This window comes from Aulonocara sp. 'chitande type north' Nkhata Bay, linkage group LG7 (assembly GCF_057382095.1).
Source record: "Aulonocara sp. 'chitande type north' Nkhata Bay isolate Kocher_YH1m ecotype deep benthic linkage group LG7, A_spYH_male_GT1.1, whole genome shotgun sequence".
In the NCBI taxonomy this organism is placed as follows: domain Eukaryota; kingdom Metazoa; phylum Chordata; class Actinopteri; order Cichliformes; family Cichlidae; genus Aulonocara; species Aulonocara sp. 'chitande type north' Nkhata Bay.
Window position 1 is genome coordinate 36,275,144 of NC_141350.1, and position 16,114 is coordinate 36,291,257.

The 16,114-nt window shown below is 38.0% G+C and overlaps 2 protein-coding genes across 2 annotated transcripts in view; both read left to right on the top strand.

Moving 5' to 3' along the window:
• Nucleotides 1-2,882: 2,882 nt before the first annotated feature.
• LOC147325639 (transmembrane protein 230-like) lies at nt 2,883-12,883 on the top strand. The gene is made up of 4 exons (XM_086300237.1): nt 2,883-3,031; nt 4,453-4,567; nt 5,216-5,338; nt 11,912-12,883. The coding sequence occupies exons 2-4, from the start codon at nt 4,466-4,468 to the stop codon at nt 12,050-12,052; spliced, it is 366 nt and encodes a 121-aa protein (XP_086156363.1). The 5' UTR covers nt 2,883-3,031; nt 4,453-4,465; the 3' UTR covers nt 12,053-12,883.
• A 501-nt stretch (nt 12,884-13,384) lies between these two features.
• Nucleotides 13,385-16,114, top strand: part of igsf9a (immunoglobulin superfamily, member 9a) — a 75,061-nt gene continuing 72,331 nt past the window's right edge. Inside the window, exons 1-2 of the mRNA XM_086300238.1 lie at nt 13,385-13,502; nt 13,611-13,713. The gene's annotated coding sequence lies outside the window, so the exon portion shown is untranslated. The remainder of the gene's footprint in view (nt 13,503-13,610; nt 13,714-16,114) is intronic.

Sequence of the window (16,114 nt, forward strand, 5' to 3'; positions counted from 1 at the left end):
TACCAGGTTTGCACACACAGTAGCTGGTATTTTGGCCCATTCCTCCATGCAGATCTTCTCGAGAGCAGTGATGTTTTGGGGCTGTCGCCGAGCAACACGGACTTTCAACTCCCGCCACAGATTTTCTATGGGGTTGAGGTCTGGAGACTGGCTAGGCCACTCCAGGACTTTCAAATGCTTCTTACGGAGCCACTCCTTTGTTGCCCGGGCGGTGTGTTTTGGATCATTGTCATGTTGGAAGACCCAGCCTCGTTTCATCTTCAAAGTTCTCACTGATGGAAGGAGGTTTTGGCTCAAAATCTCACGATACATGGCCCCATTCATTCTGTCCTTAACACGGATCAGTCGTCCTGTCCCCTTGGCAGAAAAACAGCCCCATAGCATGATGTTTCCACCCCCATGCTTCACAGTAGGTATGGTGTTCTTGGGATGCAACTCAGTATTCTTCTTCTTCCAAACACGACGAGTTGAGTTTATACCAAAAAGTTCTACTTTGGTTTCATCTGACCACATGACATTCTCCCAATCCTCTGCTGTATCATCCATGTGCTCTCTGGCAAACTTCAGACGGGCCTGGACATGCACTGGCTTCAGCAGTGGAACACGTCTGGCACTGCGGGATTTGATTCCCTGCCGTTGTAGTGTGTTACTGATGGTGACCTTTGTTACTTTGGTCCCAGCTCTCTGCAGGTCATTCACCAGGTCCCCCCGTGTGGTTCTGGGATCTTTGCTCACCGTTCTCATGATCATTTTGACCCCACGGGATGAGATCTTGCGTGGAGCCCCAGATGGAGGGAGATTATCAGTGGTCTTGTATGTCTTCCATTTTCTGATGATTGCTCCCACAGTTGATTTGTTCACACCAAGCTGCTTGCCTATTGTAGATTCACTCTTCCCAGTCTGGTGCAGGTCTACAATACTTTTCCTGGTGTCCTTCGAAAGCTCTTTGGTCTTGGCCATGGCGGCGTTTGGAGTCTGACTGTTTGAGGCTGTGGACAGGTGTCTTTTATTCAGATGATGAGTTCAAACAGGTGCCATTCATACAGGTAACGAGTGGGGGACAGAAAAGCTTCTTACAGAAGACGTTACAGGTCTGTGAGAGCCAGAGATTTTTCTTGTTTGAGGTGACCAAATACTTATTTTCCACCCTGATTTACGAATAAATTCTTTACAAATCCTACCATGTGAATTCATGGATTTTTTTTTTCACATTCTGTCTCTCACAGTTGAAGTGTACCTCTGGTGCAAATTACTGACCTCTGTCATCATTTTAAGTGGGGGAACTTGCACAATCGGTGGCTGACTAAATACTTTTTTTCCCCACTGTATAAGCCATGTTACATGCTACGTCCATATGATCTTCTGCAGTCTTGATGTGGGTGGCATGGATACCAGGAACCAAGGTTTCCAAGCAAAACATTGTACACTAAAAAGGTGCCTAAAGTTAATACCCTTTATCTTTCAGTCATTTTAATCTTGTGGTTTTTTTATAGATCATAAAAAACACCATGACTTGCTTCACCTTTTAAATTGCTACTTATATAATAACGTATTCTCTTTTTACAACAATATTTCAATAATTATAACGCACCAACATAATAGGTAGTTTCAACACTTTAGCTGAGAAGGCTCTTTACTTTTATGGAGGTGGAATATCGAATGAAGGACTTTCTAAGTGCTGGTGCACTTTCTGTGTGGAGTTTACATGTTCTCTCTGTGCCTGAGTGGGCTTTCACTGATTTCCTCCCACAGTCCAAAGACATCCATATTAGGGTGATTCTAAATTGTCTGTAGGTTTGGATTTAAGTGGTAATTGTAGTCTGTCTGTGCGTACTGGCAGCCTGCAATACAACATGTCTATCTAGCAGACAATCATTGTCTCTCATGTTAACTGTTTATGCAGAGCCACTGTATTGTACTGTCCACTACATTTTATACTCTGTAATACTGAGACACTTTGTGGACATCTGATATCTGCTGCTCATTTATTTATTTTGACTGTATTTAGTAAATCATTTTTGCTCAGTTTTATTGTGAATTTTAGCTATTTTACTTAATAAATCCACTTTCTCCTTCTTTTGGTTGATCCCTTTGGGGGTCATCACAGATCATCTGCCTCCATTTTACCCTATCTCTAACAGCCTTTTCTGTCACACTAAGTTCTGTATATCCTCCTTCACAATATCTTCTCTTGTACTCCTGCCTGGGAGCTTCATATTTCATATTGTTTGGCCAGTATATCCACTATCCCTCCTCTGCACATGTCCAAACCATCTGAGCCTCATCTGTCTAACTTTGTCTCTAAATATCACCTAAGCTATCTCTCTGATATGGTCATTTCTAATCCTGTTCATCCTGGTCACTCTCAACAAAAATAACCATCACTAGAAATACACTGAGTGAATTTATGAAGCCAGCTTTTAAAATAGTTTTTTAAAATACTGATGCATTGTATTTTATTATTTTCATTTATATTTTTAAATATTGAGCACCTTTAATTAGCTTTTAGCATAACATTCTGTTGGATTTTATTAAGAATTTTGCATTTGGGCCACCTTCATTTTTTAAATGTTATTTTATGTGATTAATTGAGCTCATTTCTTTCTTGCATTTTATTGTTTCCACTTTATTGAAATATTTGTTTTGCTTTGTATTTCTTAGATATGTATTCATTCTGCCTTATTAAAGGTATTTTGTTTTAGGTTATGTTTAATGTCATGCTGACATTGCTCTTTGCTCATATGCTTTTAGTGCTATTTTTTGTTTTGTTTTTTTTTCTGTTCCTTTCTTTTCTCATTTCTTTTCATATTTCTCACCGTGTTCATTATCTAATAGTTTGCGTGTTGTTTAAATTAACTGATTAGAAAGTTAAAACGAGACATTTGTGTGCGCATGCGCCATGACGAAACCAAAAATAAGGAAGTTGATGTAGTTTATAATAGGTGTAAACAATGCTGTGTTTGTGGCGCCGCTGAGAGCATTCCGAGCTACATGGACACAAGTGTGCTGTTTGTACATACCTCAGATAATGGTGAGAGAAGGAAACGCGCATTATGTGTTCGCGACTGTCTGTTAATGTTTGCTAGCTTTTGATAGCATAACTTCTAAATGGCTAATGTTCTAGCTAATTAGGTAACCAAAGTTCGCTAGCATTAATGCGCACTGGTACACAGTAAAATAATGGCGATTTGCTACGGTAAGTCAGGGTTTGTGAATTTAAGTGATGCTAGTAACTCTGCTTTATGTCGTATTATCGTAGTTCAGTGAATAAGGGAAGTCAATATTGCACACGCACCCCTACCGTCTTATTAGTTACATATGTGTATATTATATTTCCTTTAATTTCTCACAGTGTTTTTTTTTTAATCATTCCCCAAATTACTAAAGTTAATTTTTCTTCATTTAAAAAATAAATGAAGAAAAAAAAAGTCATCAAGATAAGTCCCCCTGAAAATAATTTTGTGATTCACTACGACATTATTGACATAACCCTGAGCTTTCCTGATCACAAATGGCTCTGTGTCGAATCGATGTGACAGCTGTCAGCAAAATAACAAGATGTTTCTGATTGCTCCTGTATACTGTGTTGATATAGCGTCCACAGTTTTTATTCACTGACTTAGTCTTCCTTTTTGGGATCCAAATTAAACACAACACAGGCCTTAAGAGAAATCAGATCACAGGAGTACTCAGATTTCTCTGAGTTCTTCTGGGGTAGGTCAGTGTTGCTGTATTTATTTTGGTTTTTATATTTTCTTTATTTTCTTGAATGGATGCTGCGTCATGTGAAGCAGAATAATCGGTTAAATTGTTTTTATTAACACTGACTTGCTTATTCGCGATGCATACGAGAAACTGTGTGTGGAATAGAAGCAGTGACCCTCACAAAATTCTCTTGAGTTGTTATCTGCAAGGATTTGTTACTGAAAAGATGGGGGCGGGGGAGTTCCCCTATTCCTTTTCACAAAATCTCTCTTCTATAATAAATACTTTAAATCAAGCTATTCCATGACCTTGCCTGATTTGAATGTTAACCGGTTTATCTGAGGAAGTTATCTGTTCACTGTTTACATGTTCAAGCAGAAGTGGAAATGAAAAGAGCAGATGAGTGTATCCCGGTCACTGGCCTCTCTGTCTTTTTACTGGGATTGCCATTTCAGCGGCATTTCATGGTTCCTATAAAACGTATCTGTGTTGAGAGCATGTATAAGTTTGACGACTGTGATGGATGTTGAGTAATCTTTTCTATTTCTAAATGCTTTGGGCAGTTTTATAAATCAGTGAGCAGAATCCTTTTTTTTTTCTTTCCCTATCAATGTTGAGCTTTAGTTGTCAGGTTGTTTTTCTCTGGATAGATCAAAAATAGACGGCTCTCCTTCAGCTCACGACACCGAACGAGATAAATGTAGCCATCTTGGATGATTACCTGTCTGTGCTTCTCTCTCCAAACAGCTTCTATGCCATAATGATGACAACTAGAAGCAACATGCTCACTGCTGGAATATCTAACAATAAGGTCAAATACTCACGGCTGGCTGCTGCTGATGATGGTTACATAGACTTACAGGTGAGAGACTTTGTAGATTGATGACAGAATGTTACTAAAACATTTCTCCACCACCAGCAGTGATTTGTTATGAATCGTTAAGTAATGATTCTGTGTAAAAGCTGAGGCCCTCTGTAATTAAAATGACTTTGCAAAAGTTTTAGGCATGATAAATGAAGCTGCTTTCAACAGTAATATCATGAGTAGGTTGTACATAGTTAACTTACAAACAAAGTGGAGTAAACGTGGAAGACAAATAATGAAATTACTGGGTAGTGTGATCACTGTTTGCATTTAAAAGAGTGCCAGTTCTCTTTGTTATATTGGCATTATTTCTAAATTACTTGCCAGGTAGGTTGTTCCAAGTATCTTGGAAAATGTTCACAGTACTTTGGATTTAGGCAATCCCAGCATCTTTCCATGTAATCTTAGGAAGAATTCATGATTTTGATATTAGTACTATACAGAGGAGCTTTCCAATTGTCATGGGGCAAGAGATATTTCTTGTTGCTAAACATGGAAGCAAGCTGATCTGGAGATGGGGAAATTCTAATTGCATTAAAGTAGATTAGATTGAGTAGCTGCCTCATGAAATCATATGATATCAATATATTCTGATGTACAAAATTGAAAAGTAACTATATTTTTCCACAATTTCACTTTTCACAGTTCAAGAAACCCCCTCCAAAGATCCCATACAAGGCGATTGCACTGGCAATATTCCTGTTTCTGATTGGCTCTTTACTAATTATCTTTGGGGCCCTTCTTCTGGCAGAAATCATACCGGTTGAGGTGAGTTTGGTTAGTGTGTTTAATATCTGTTCAAAAAAATTTACATTGATGGAGCCTTTACACCAAAAATAATTTTACTGTAAAGAAATGAAGGACTTTGTCCTTAAACAGAAATGATGTGTGAATTCACAGAAAATGTCATATTGTGCACTTTGTGAAAAAAAAAAAAAAAAAAAAAGAAACGTTGAATAAAAAAAATAGATACTAAAAATTGAAAAATAAAAGTGTATTTGTTACTTGCTCTGGTGAAATGCCATAGGTTATATATTTTGTTATTAAGAAGAGTAAAACTTATGAAAATACAGTTTCAAAGTTTAAGCCTTTAAAATGATCCGCATTTTCCAAAGCCATCCTGTGGGCCAGATTGGGACCCTCTGGTGGGCTTTTCCTGGCCCATGGGCCATACACTGACTTTTCAGTGAAACATGTCTACAGCCTTTAGGTTGAAAAACAATTTCCTTGTCTGCTGCCAAAAAACGGTTAGTGTTTACCAAGTCATTTTCTTTTGTTCCTCTTTTCTGAAATCCAACGGTAAGGCTTGTGTCAGGAATACAAGCCCCCAGAAATTCATTTGTGAAGGAACTCCTGTCTGAGCCGCTCCTGTCTTCTTCTGTTTAAAACGTATTTAGAGCTACAGATGGGTGACAAATCAAAGGGAAAACAAAGATAAATGTTTAGCTTCCAAGACTTGGATTATGTCTCATCCTGGACTAACTACTATTTCTAATGGGGATTGTGATTAAATGTTCTTTTTAGTCTAGGACTATGCTCAAAATGATTATGAAGCAGGCTGAAAGTTAGGTTTTTCACTGCCACATGCTGCCAGAGCAGCTTCAGTGTGCTGTCATGTTATCACTGATATAACAACGCTATGCCTTATTTAGCATGTACAACAAAGACACAAGCCAAACATTTGTGAGAGCGCGAGCAGTGTGTCGGCCTGTGCTAAAAGGGTACTACTTCAGTAGTATTGGCTATAAGAGATCAGACCTTCAGATAAGCACAATACTTTATAAATATGCAAGAAAACTGTTCCTGCTAAAATGTGGAAACAACAAGCTTGTTTCACCATTTCAGGAAAAAATGCAGTCGAGTGCACCCAGGCTATGAAAGCACGTGAGGAGGTGATGTGCAATCCAAAATTAAACAAATGACTCACCTGAGCATCACTGGAGCAATTAACTGCACTCATATGACTGGAAGAGTAATCACAATACAACACGACAGATAATAAAACTGAAAGATATTTTATATGTGACAACAATATACAGTTCCTTACAGAGTTGGACTGACAATCTGGTGTTATCTATACTTTTGTTGTTAAAATGTTATGTCTCAAACAAGTACTGAATGCTTTTTATATTTTTAGTAGTGTGTCACACAAACAGTAAATATTGTCAAAAAAATTAAGACGTCTTTGGGGGTGCTATGATTCATTTTGAGGTATACTTTTACCTCAAATTTCCAGGGAAAACTTTGCCAAAGCTACTTTTGTGATTACATTTGATTCATGCTGTGTCACTATTGTTGCAAAATAATGCTGCTGCTCCTGCTGGCACCTTGTGGCAAAAGATTCACACTTCAAATTAGGCAGTCTGTCAACATTGACCGGAACTCATTGGAAAAGAAGGCTGGAATATTCCCTTTACTTTGTATTCACTAATAAATGTTGCTGCCTGCGAGCTGCAATCACAGATACAATGTTCAGTACTTCTTCTATATCAAAAAAATGTAATTATTGCATAATTTCCATTGTGATATATTGCGTGTAATTGTAAGACTATGTTGCCCACCCCAAGATGGAATGCAAGTCAAATAGATATTGTCCTATTTGGGACTTTGATTAGTGTGGTGGGCACCTCTGTCTAACACAAGTTCAGTTTCTCAGAGGAATTCATTAAACCATGAATCGACCCCTTGTGCCCTGTGGATGGGGGCTTTGTTATACTTAAAGATGAGAGTAGGATAGAAATGTTTCTTCAAAGAATAACCATGATTACTGAGACCAGCTTTGTATCGATCCTTTGCGTGGAAATGCTAGAGAAATGCAACCGCATGCCCTCGCTGTAAGGGTCAAATCATCACCTCTCTCTGCATGTTACTTTATGTTCGTGTTTCTTCTGCAGCTTCCCTAAGATTTATGTATCCAGAAAATGTTTTCTACATCATTTGAAGGGCATCATCTATAATGCATTTCGGTGTTTGAAGAATAGTTTGTAGCAGTTTTGGAAATATGTGTTTCCTTTCTTACTGACAGTTGAAAAACTACCCCATTCTCATTTGAAGGTGGAGTCACCAGCTGGTTAGCTTTGTTTACCTGCTTAGTTGAACGATAACAGGGTGTGCTTGCCAAGATATGAAACTGATTAATGAGCATCTTAAATCCACACATAATCTGAAATGAATCAAAACCTAAAATGACTCACGTGCCACAGTATTTCTGTCTGTTTCTATGTTGTCTTTGGACAGAGCAAGAATCACTATTTGCCTGTTTTTTTTTTTCTTTTTTTTTTTATATAGCTGCTGTCTGTATTTATATGCTTAGCATACAGCCATTTGTGTGATATTGTTCTAAAGATGTAACTCTGACAAAAGAGAACAAATAGTCTTAAACCACTCCTCATTTCTTTGTGTTTTGAGGGCAAAATGGGAAATGAGTATAGCGATTTATGGAAACGTACAGTATATAGGGCAGAAACAGTTGGTAGAATTGTATTGAGCTTGTAAGTCACTGTTTGGTATGACCACCTTTATTCTTCAACACAGCCCAAACCCTCTGAGGCAAGCTTTCTTGCAATTTCTTTAAGTAGTCTTCAGGAACAGTTCTTTAAGGACATTCAGAGCTCTTCTTTGGATGTTTGCTGCCTTTTGTTCCATTCTCTGTCAAGATGATCCCACACTGCAATGTTGAGGTGCAGGCTTTAGGGAGGCCAGTCAATGACTTTCAGTGTCACATTATGTGTTTTTCTGCCTCAGCCTTTTCTTCCTGTTTCCCTTCCTCAAGAATGGCTTCTTGACAGCTACCCTTGTACAGAGACCATTTCTGATGAAGCTTTGGTGAACAGGTGATGGATCAACTGAAAGGCCAGATGCATCTCTCAGGCCATGTGCCAGGTCTTTGCTGGACCCCCCCTATTTCTTAAGGACATAACGTTCAGAGACCGATCATCTGTTGTAGATGTTCTTTTGTTTGTTTGTTTTTGTCAGGCCTGTGCTGCTTTTGTCCTCGTCCTTGTCTAGTTTCTTCAAATGCCTTTATTAAGCACACACTGCATAGCATGTGGAGATACCCCAAGTTATTGGCTAGCTCTTTGAGAATAATATAAAATACTATTATACACTTTTAAAATGTGTTATCTTGGATATTTTTGACTCATATGAAGTAAGTTGCTAGGTACTAGTAACAAAGGACCTAAAGATACAGTTTGACTGGTTGTTTACGAAGTTGTCTGTTATGTGTAGCCTTTCCATTCCTTGAGTTAGATGTTATCTGCCTGACTACTTGTTAACAGAAATATCTCAAATATCTAATCAACTCAGTATATCTAAAGCAACTCAGTGCACTTAGCCTTCAACTTAGAGAATGGTCCAAAAAAGAGAGCATATCCAGTGAGCATCAGCTGATAAATTTGCAGCAACTGTGTGATGCTGGCATTGTCAGTATGGACCAAAATCTCTAGAAGTGTTCTAGAGACTAGACCACAGACTCCTGTACCTTGATGAATCCATGCCAAAAATAGATAAGACAGTTCTGAAGGCATAAAGGGTTCCAGCCTGATTTGCTGACAAGAATAAGTAAACAAGACGGTCAACAGGGGCGATTTTAGCCCATTTTGGGGGTGCTGAAGCACCCCCAAAATGGGTACAAGGTCAGGAAGAACCAGGTAAAAAAACAGACAGGGAATAGTGACAGGCAAAACAGAAACTGTTAAACTGCTTGAGAGAGTTGATCACCAAAAAGTGATAGACAGATTTGCCAACCTCAAGGTGAGGCGACATAGTTTAAAATAAAATAAAAAATCTGCAGAGCCATATTAGTGCAGTAAAGATCTTTTCATACATTGTATACATTGTACCATAGGCAAAGTTGCCTCCATTTTTATAATTTTATTTATCAATATTTTGTACATTTCAAGGACTCTATTTTTGGGAGTTTATTTTTATATATCTGTATTATATTATACATACACATTAAAAGTGAATCTCTGTCCAAAAAATGCACTCGGTTAACTTCTTACTCACTATGATCATAATTATCATTTTCCCCCAGTAATTAAGGTTAGGATATGTATTTTTTTTATTCCAATCCATTCTTCATTTGCAGCATTTAAATAACCTTTATCTGATTTGATGGTTTTGTTACTGACTTTTCAAAATATGTGTTTTGCTTTTCTTTCACAAATGTGGGGATTAAATTGTTTTAAAATGTACAAAGCAGTAATGTCATGTTTTGTGACGAGGACCCAGGCACAGAGAGACTTAATGAATTTAAAAATCTTATGATTTAATAAAGAAATTTGCAGACTTACTCAGAAATGGTAAAATTATGATGACTGATAACGGAGACGAAGACAACAGACTATGAGGACAGGGAGGAACAGGGGTTTAAATGCACCAAGGAAACAGTCAGAGGGAACTTGGGACAACTGGAGACATTTAAGGATGCAGGAACTGACAGACATGGGAAGACGTCTCATCGTGACAAGTAAAGTTTATCTTGCCTGGCTGGGCAGCTCTCTGGGTGCTCAGCACCCCCAAAGCTCTGATCCTAGAATCGCCCCTGACGGTCAATCTGCCAGATATTCTTGTTATACATGACTGTTTTTGGTACTATAAAGACACTTCTGTCTGCACTAATAAAGCACTGTTGGTATTACCCAGCCCTACTTTTGACACACAGTTGGAGAGCCAACAAAAAATCCAAACTTTCATCCTGAGCAGCAATTAAAACACCCCTGCTGCTGTTACTCTTGTTCTTAAATAGCTATAATTGAACAGCTGTCCTGAGATTTTATAGTCCTGCTGTCAGATTTGTGCTATGCTCTTGCTTTTACTGGTCTCAGTGCTTTTATGTGTTTCTGAATATAACTAATGATTTTGATATTTTATAGCTTGGAGTTTAAACTTCAGTGGAACCCCTCCTTTGGGGTTTTTGCTTCCTAAATTCATGACACTGAGGAGATAACTCAGCCTACACATATTCGCATTATCAGTGGGAGGGTAATGTGAATTTTTTTTAACCTACTCTGCAGATGGTATTTGCAGAAAATTTGATCTGACGTGAAGGCAGCATCAGAGTATATGAGTCTGTTGTACTTGCCAGTTATCCCACACAAGTTAAAATGGCATATCTAATACTAGGAGATTATCCAAGGTTCAAGCGATAGATACTACAGCAATAGAAATCAGACAGGTTTGTTTGCAAGAGGCTGCATGGGTTTGGGGCTAAAATAATGTTTGATCTTTGTGTGTGTGTGTGTGTGTGTGTGTGTGTGTGTGTGTGTGTGTGTGTGTGTGTGTGTGTGTGTGTGTGTGTGTGTGTGTGTATTAGATAACAGTTGTTATACAACTGGAACCATGTCAAGGGCTTCAGTGAACATTGTGTTGGGAACCTTTGACTCAGCCTAGTCAACCATTGTAGTGGCAAAAACAAAGAAATTAACCAAGGGAAAAGAGGTTGAAGGAACGCAGCCAATTTAGGCAATAAATTCCTATTTATTTATTTTTGAAGAGTCAAGGGTCAGTTCACCCAAATTAATGCAAAGAGACTGAAATTAAAGATCTTTTTTTCACTTCCTGATCTTCTGGGACTTTTGTATTCTTTGCCTGTTCTTCCTTAATGATTGGAGCTTGCTCACTTCTCATGGTGGTGGCTCAGTTATCATGTGGCCTAAATATAGGGCATCTGTCATGCCAACTGAGCCATCACGTTTGGCGGGTGAGGAGAAGTCGCCTGCTGACATCCATCAGAAAAGGTGCTGTAAGTGGACACTTTACAAGACAGATAAATAGAACATTTCAGAAGCTTAATACAGACAAATGATCGACATTACCGCAGCCCAGTCCCTGTCTTTAAAAAAAAAAAAAAAAAAAAAGAAGAAGAAAAAACTGGTTGAGGGTTACAGTGACTCTGAGCACAAGACTGCCATCTGGTGGTAAAATTAAACAAATTAAACACATGTCTTTGGTGTTGATGGCCTTTGCCTCCTGGTTGTTAGATGCCATGCATATGAAATGACTTATCATTTACATGAAATCTGATGTCAGACTATGAAGTCATTATGGCTGCATGCCTCATCAGCGTAGAGTGTGTTCATGTAATGCTGACAGGCAGTGTTGAGGTAAGTATGTCAAAGCATGATGGAGAACATTAGTCTTTAATGACTTCCTCTTGCATTCTACTACTAAATGCAATATTTGGTATTCAGTATGTATGAAGTCTATCTAAACTTGGTTACAGAATGTAATAATGTGAGCATTAACGAGTATTTATTTAGGTAACTAACTGAAATCATAGTGTGTAAATTCTTTCTGATTACCAGATTTTCTTTATTTTTTTCTTGATGTTTTTAGCATCCCGACCGCACTATTCCTGTCATCATCATAGGGATACTCGTTTTTCTTCCGGGATTTTACCATTTGAGAATCGCCTACTATGCTGCAAAGGGTTACCGGGGTTACTCCTATGATGACATCCCAGACTTTGGCGACTGAACCAAATACCATCCAATCATCCCCTATTTTTCCTCATTGTGTATCTTGGTGCCTGCTGTTTTCTGACTGAATGTATGTATCAAAGAGTAAAACCATATAATTTTAGGATAGATATCTGTATTTGTCTGGGTGGGCTTACTGAAAGATTTATGGTGTGTGTGTGTGTGTGTGTGTGTGTGTGTGTGTGTGTGTGTGTGTGTGTGTGTGTGTGTGTGTGTGTGTGTTTTGTTTTTTTTTCTTCTCCTAACTTTCTTCCTAAAATGTGGCTTGTGTGTTCACATATCTGCCAAAGCTTTACAGAAGTTAGAGACTTTACATATATATGCAGCTTTATTAATATTAAAACACTCAGTGACTGGTGGATATCAGTCCATCTGCTTACCTGAAACAGCACATCAATGTTTTTGCTGTTACGCACCTCACTACATACATTAAGAAATGATCAGTGAGTATAGATTTTGACAGATGCCTTTAATTTACTATTCCTAGAGTGCACGACTGAGAATCGGTGTGATTATTGTATAGTACTTTAATGATGTACAAATAGGCATCTTGTATTTTAAATTTGTGGCTTCATAATGTGTTACATCGTAAAAGACGATGGGAACTTGCATGTCTCCTAAAGATTGTATTTGTATTGCTATCAAGATTTATTACTTTAATGATGTTAAGTATATTTTTTAACCAAAAAGTATCACTTCCCTTAAAAAGTATTGCCTTTTGTCTACATTTGCTTGGTTTTGAATATTTACCAAAATGTTATTTTGCATACACTTGCTGGAGTTAAAAATATTAACAACAATAAAAATGAGACTACAAATCTACAAAAAAGTTTGATGTTTTTTGTTTTTTTATCCTTTGTGATTGTTGGGTACAGCTGGATTACATCCTCTGCAAAGTCTTTTTTTTTTTTTTTATGCTTTTGATGTCAGACTGCATGAATCAAAACTTGAGTGTTTAGCAAAGAATCATGACTCACTTTAATAAATAATCTGTGTTAACATGTGTCTATATCAAAAAGCGAAAGACGGGGATCAAAAAAAGCAATTTTAGGAAAAACTTTCACTAAGTTAAAAAACAAACAAACCCCCAAACATCTGTCCTTTGTCTAAGAAGTACATCTGTTCTCCCCGTTTGGCCACCAACATCAGGTAAAGGACACCCTCTTGTGGTTACCGCTAAGCTGGATGCCATCAAGGGATTAAGGGCTAAAAAAAAATCTCCTTTCATCCTCTGCCTGCACAAACAAACACAGTTATTAAATCAGCATTGGCTCAAACATCCAGGGGCTTATAGGACTATGGTCTGTCAGTTTACTTTGTTTTGCTTTGAGCCATTTGAACATAACAAGGAAACAGGAGCAAGCAGCGGAGGGAGGAAGGAAAGAAGGGAGGGGGGAGGTTGGACTCGGGCAGGAAGAGCACAGTACGTCGATCCCTCGCTGTCACCTGTAAGTGAAATGAACACCTGTTGCCGGTGGGCTTTTAAAAGGAAAACGCTCAAATTTCAGGTAGTTTGCAACGCTACAAAGGAATAAGGCCCGTTTTTAATTTTTCAGCCACTGACCCGGTGTCTACAAACTCGGGCACAAGTTGGACTAATACTCGAGAAGGATGTGTTTTTAAAAGCAAAATCTGCCAGCGGCTAAAACGGAGCTACAGGTAAGAGAAGTAAGAAAAAATAGAAGATGTTAATGATTTTGAAAGTGTGTCTGACTTCCAGCAGCTTTAAAAGGATGAGAAATTAATGCTCGGAGCTCAAACTGTGGAGTGCCAAGTTCCCTCTCAATCCTCTGAACTGTGGCATGCATTTAAACGTCAGTAATGAAGTTTCTATGGGGGGATTTTCATTCTAATGCGCAATATGAAACTGACAGAAACTCAGGAACAGCCATTTGCCATGAGTAATTTAAACGTCCCAATGCAAACTTAAGTCTGTTTTCTATTGTTTACATTATTTATTTGTATGTTGTTTTTCCTTTATGGCTGTTGCTTTAATTGAGAATGACAACCTTTAGATTATTAAAGAATTTGGAGTCACGTTATTAGAGAAAAACAGGGCTAAGATATTGGCTGTTAGAGCGTGAGTAGATAAACACCGTACATTCACAAGGAGGGGATTTTATGCCGCATATGGATACAACTTTCACAAGTAGCAGTGCAATATGTAGAGCCAGAACCAGCATATAAGAGCTCATATTTTTCTGCTATTGTCTTTGTATTGAACCCACCGTCTATCTTTATTTCACCACTTATGGAAGAAATGGTCTCATAACTTTCCGAGACAAGCATCATTTAATGGTTTGAAATTCTATTCTTGGTTTGAATTGAGGTTGCTGATGTGCCAGATGGGTGCAGTTTCCCGTTATATATTATTTTCCATAAAGTTTATATCATCAGAGGGAGCAGAGTGGCAATTAATTCAGCAGGACTTGGTGGCACCTGAATAGTACATATGCAATAAACACTTCAGATCTGACACCTAAAGTGGATTGAAGTAGATCATTCTCTACAAAACTATTTCATTCCCAGTGGGTTTTTTTTTTTTTAGCTTCTGCGTTCCAGTGAGCCCAGTACTGATACTGGAGAAAAACCGACAACAGTGTAAATAAAAAAAAGTCATTCTTTAGGTTGAATAACATACAAAACATCTATGCAAGGTGGTTTCTTCAGTGTAATACACCTGTGGAAACCATCAACTGCTCAGTGTTTGAAATTCTAGTTAAAAGTGCAATGCACCACAATACAATGGTCCTTTAAAAAAGGAAAACGTAATGTATTAGTGTATCCCTTTACAAAACAGACAGCTGGGACTACATGAACAAAAATCTAATCTACTATGTGTTTATGCATTTAAATTTTGTAAATACAATAGTGTTATGATTCAAATGTTGCTAAGTCATGATTGGTCCCTTATTGTCACCTGTTAACAAACTCAGCCCCTCCCACTTTAAACCACAGAGAAGAGCAAAGGCAGACAGAAAGAAAGGAAACGTACAAGCCCCTACTATGGTGAAATACCCAAAACGTGTGTAACTTTGGATGAAAATTGTGTACAATGTTTAGGATAAAGCTGAATTTAAAAAGAAAAAAAGTGTTTCAGGAATTTAAAGCAGAGCTGTTGTGATCATTTCCAACTTGATATTTTTATTCTTGACTCTGCTGAGTTTCTTTGCACGATTCTTGCTTCAAAGTACTAATTCACTGTGGGAAACAAGCAGTTTCAGTTCCTCTCCCTTTAAGGCCACTCTCCCTTAAAGCAAACAGTAGATTTTGAACAGAAGCATTTAGAGCAGTCTGAATCCTTAGATTTGGACTTACAAACATTTGTACATATGCTCACCTCATTTGAAACATTTGGCCTTGTATATTATGAGCAAACACTGCCCTAATGTTTGAATTTCATCTGATTTTAAACCTTGAGTTGAATGAAAGCAATGCTTTCATGTCTCTTTTTTAAGACATGAAGACCTTAACTTGACACCAATGATTTAGACTTTCATGCAGAGTTTATCCCTTTCATTTGGAATGACAACAGCCTCTCCAAGCCCAAAGATTAAACACTTTGTCATAAAATCTTTTCCCTAACAACCACAGAGCTTTGAATGATTTCAGCAGTGGCCAGTCATGTTGCACGAGCTTTGGAGAAAGGTGCATTTGACAGTGCAGAGCAGCAGACAGACAGCAGATGATACCTTGTGTTATTTGATTCAGATGTCAAGACTCTGTGGTTATCAACAAAACACAGACAGTAGCATGCATAACAGCAGAGAAATGACAAATACTTGCTCAAAATTGGACCATTAGTTTACAGAGAACTGCATTATCTGAAATGTTTGGTAGCATTGTTAATATAGATGGTAGTTGACAGTGAATTTGGATTTATAACAATTTATTTATGGCTTGAAAGACAACATTTATGACTTCAGCTTAACCTGGAACTTGCGGCTCTTGATTTGGGACTCAGCTCTGTAACCTTTATATGATGGATTAAATGAAGTAAAGATTGTGGCATTCACCTGGATTCACAAAACGGCTTCTGAGCAGAGAGATGCAATACCCA

Excerpts from the sequence above, each read along its gene's own strand:
- LOC147325639 (XM_086300237.1), top strand. The coding sequence starts at position 4,466 with ATGATGACAACTAGAAGCAACATGCTCACTGCTGGAATATCTAACAAT. Across the intron at positions 4,568-5,215 it reads ATGGTTACATAGACTTACAG|TTCAAGAAACCCCCTCCAAA; the intron begins GTGAGAGACTTT and ends CACTTTTCACAG. Across the intron at positions 5,339-11,911 it reads CAGAAATCATACCGGTTGAG|CATCCCGACCGCACTATTCC; the intron begins GTGAGTTTGGTT and ends TGATGTTTTTAG.